General features: G+C 50.6%; 1 protein-coding gene across 3 annotated transcripts in view; it reads right to left on the reverse strand.

Moving 5' to 3' along the window:
* The window catches only part of LOC143281987 (uncharacterized), a 6,822-nt gene that overhangs the window by 96 nt on the left and 4,226 nt on the right, over positions 1-2,500 (reverse strand). For all 3 annotated transcript variants that reach the window (XM_076587369.1, XM_076587368.1, XM_076587370.1), the window contains one exon: positions 1-2,245. This exon is cut by the window's left edge and continues 96 nt beyond it. In XM_076587369.1, coding sequence (XP_076443484.1) covers positions 725-1,831 — 1,107 coding nt within the window. In that variant the 5' untranslated portion in view covers positions 1,832-2,245 and the 3' untranslated portion in view covers positions 1-724. The remainder of the gene's footprint in view (positions 2,246-2,500) is intronic.

The following is a 2,500-nucleotide window of genomic DNA, read 5'->3' on the forward strand; positions in this document are numbered from 1 at the left end:
GTTGTTGTTTTTTTTGTTTATTTGTTTCCTTGACGTAGTCTGTCAATATGTTCTGACTGGAACATTATCATTGATTGGACAAGGCGTTTTTCAGCTTCATGGTGGTCATCTGCGCACATCCGTCCCCCGGCAGAAAATGTCCCGAACACTGTCAAGTCTGAAACAGCAGTGCTACAGATAGTCGTAGACCTGTCATCGTGAACTCGATGATGATAAAGGAAATGAAAACATGTCGATTAGAGCCTGCTGGATGCAAATGACCATCTCATGACGAATCATCATCATCATCATGATGAGATGCTGATATGATGAGGATTATTATGAGGAGGAGGATATCAAGCTCGTAGTTATTTCCACAACGTCTGGAGACAGTGAGCAATTATGCCTACTGTGAATGAAAAAAAAAGTGTTCTGTCCACTTTTGGCAATGCCAACAGAAGGTTTCATGTATGCGCCACACAACAATCGTCGCTACCCACTTTTGGCAATACCAACAGGTTTCATGTATGCGTCACACAACAATCGTCGCTACCCACTTTTGGCAAATAACATCAGAAGGTTTCATGTATGCGTCACACAACAATCGTCGCTACCCACTTTTGGCAATACCATCAGAAGGTTTCATGTATGCGTCACACAACAATCGTCGCTACCCACTTTTGGCAATGCCATCAGAAGACTTCATGTGTGCGCACACCATCACGTGGACTGCCGCCACAACAAACTAGCCCTTTCCGATGCGTGTGCAGCAGGTGACGAAATGTTTCAGGACAAAACGCAGGCACTGCCAGCAGCACGGGGGGCGGGGTTCGTTCCGTGATGTTTGGCTCTGCGAGTATCCCGAGGTGATGAAGCCTGACTCTGGACTGTCTCCAGGGATGCCGTCACTGGCCACGCTTTCTGACGCTCTCCTCTCTGCTTTCAGCAACTCCCTGGAGGAGCTGTCGTCTTCAGATCTTCCGCATGGAGCAATGGCTTCCACTCTGGGCACAGATGGCTCTGCGACTGTGTGGTATTCTGTTGTATGACAGGGCTTGACGTCATCAAGAGGGGAAACAACCGACTGTACTGATATGTGGTTTTCTGTTGACAGGGAAGGGTTGACATCGTCAAGACGGGACGCAATTGACTGTTCTGACGCGTGGCTTTCTGTTGACAGAGAAGGGTTGGCGACATCAAGACGGGATGCAATGGACTGTTCTCCGGATGTGTAGCTCCGTGCCGACAGAGAGCGGTTGAAGACAGCAACATGGGGTTCAGATGGCAGCTCCTGTGAACTGAACTGGCGCACAGCAGGAGACTGCGCGGACTGGTATTCCTGTGGATCGGGGGAAGGCAGTCCTAGAGAGACCTCATGACCCGCCGTGCCATCTCCCGGACGTCCTCGCCTCGCTTCTTCAGGGATGCTGCTGAAGAGCTTCTTGAGCTGCTGGAGCACGTGCTCCGACATCTCCCAGTTGTCCTGGAGCTGTATGCCTTTGAAGGCCCTCATGACGGCGCTGTGCCCCACGTGGCTGCCCGTGCTGACCCTGACCAGGTTGTTGGGCATCTTCTCCAGAATGGCCAACTGCCCGGACAGGTTGCCGAAGGAGGTGGTGTAATAGTAGTGCTCGCTGTACAAGATGAACATGGCGGCATCGATGGCCTCTTCCAAGTTGACGATCAAAGGTCTTCCGATCATGGAAAATTCCTCGAAAGTGGTGATCTTCAGAGGTGGGCGTAAACGGATCCGTTCTTTCACCATCTGGCAGAATCTCGCTGCAGCAATGAAGTCATCGTCGCTGTGAAAGACGATGGCATCGTATGGAAAGTTAGGAGTCTGGGAAGCCATTGTAGCGAAGAGGTGGGGGTGTGGGGGTGGAGGTGTAAACAAAAGGTCAAATCAAATCAAATTATGGTGCTTAGATCCTCACCGACCACTAAGCGCATCTCAAGGCTATCGCCACGTCTGCGTCTACTTCAAGTCAAGGGCAAAAATGTGCACGAACGATAGACGTTCACACAGTTCCTGAATGAACAGAAACCTGTGAAGAGCCAAGGATGACGGAGGAGTGAGGAGCACAGCCAGAGAGCTGCTCAGCACGTGACATGCGTGTAACACTGCTGCCACTGTGCGGCCCCACAGAAGGAAGCGAGGTGTTCCGGGTCAGAGTGTGACACCGATCACTGGGTGCAGTTGTCTCCCCGTCTCCGCCACCACTGGACCTCGTAGGACTGAACGCAGCCAGGAAAACACATGGGGCTCCTGCACCATGACAACAGAACACGCTGAAGAAGAACAAGAACAAGAACAACAGCAACAAAACCAACAAGGAGAAGGATAAGAAGGAACAGAAGGAGGAGGTGGGGAAAAAGGTGGTGGTGGCGGTTGTGGTGGTGGTGGTGGTGGTGAAGAAGAAGAAGAAGAAGAACAACAACAACAACAACAAGATCATGAAAACAAGAACAAGAAAGAGGAGATAAAGAAGAAGGAAAAGAAGAGAACAAGAAACAGAACAGA

This window comes from Babylonia areolata, chromosome 5 (genome assembly GCF_041734735.1).
Source record: "Babylonia areolata isolate BAREFJ2019XMU chromosome 5, ASM4173473v1, whole genome shotgun sequence".
NCBI classification, from domain to species: Eukaryota; Metazoa; Mollusca; class Gastropoda; order Neogastropoda; family Buccinidae; genus Babylonia; species Babylonia areolata.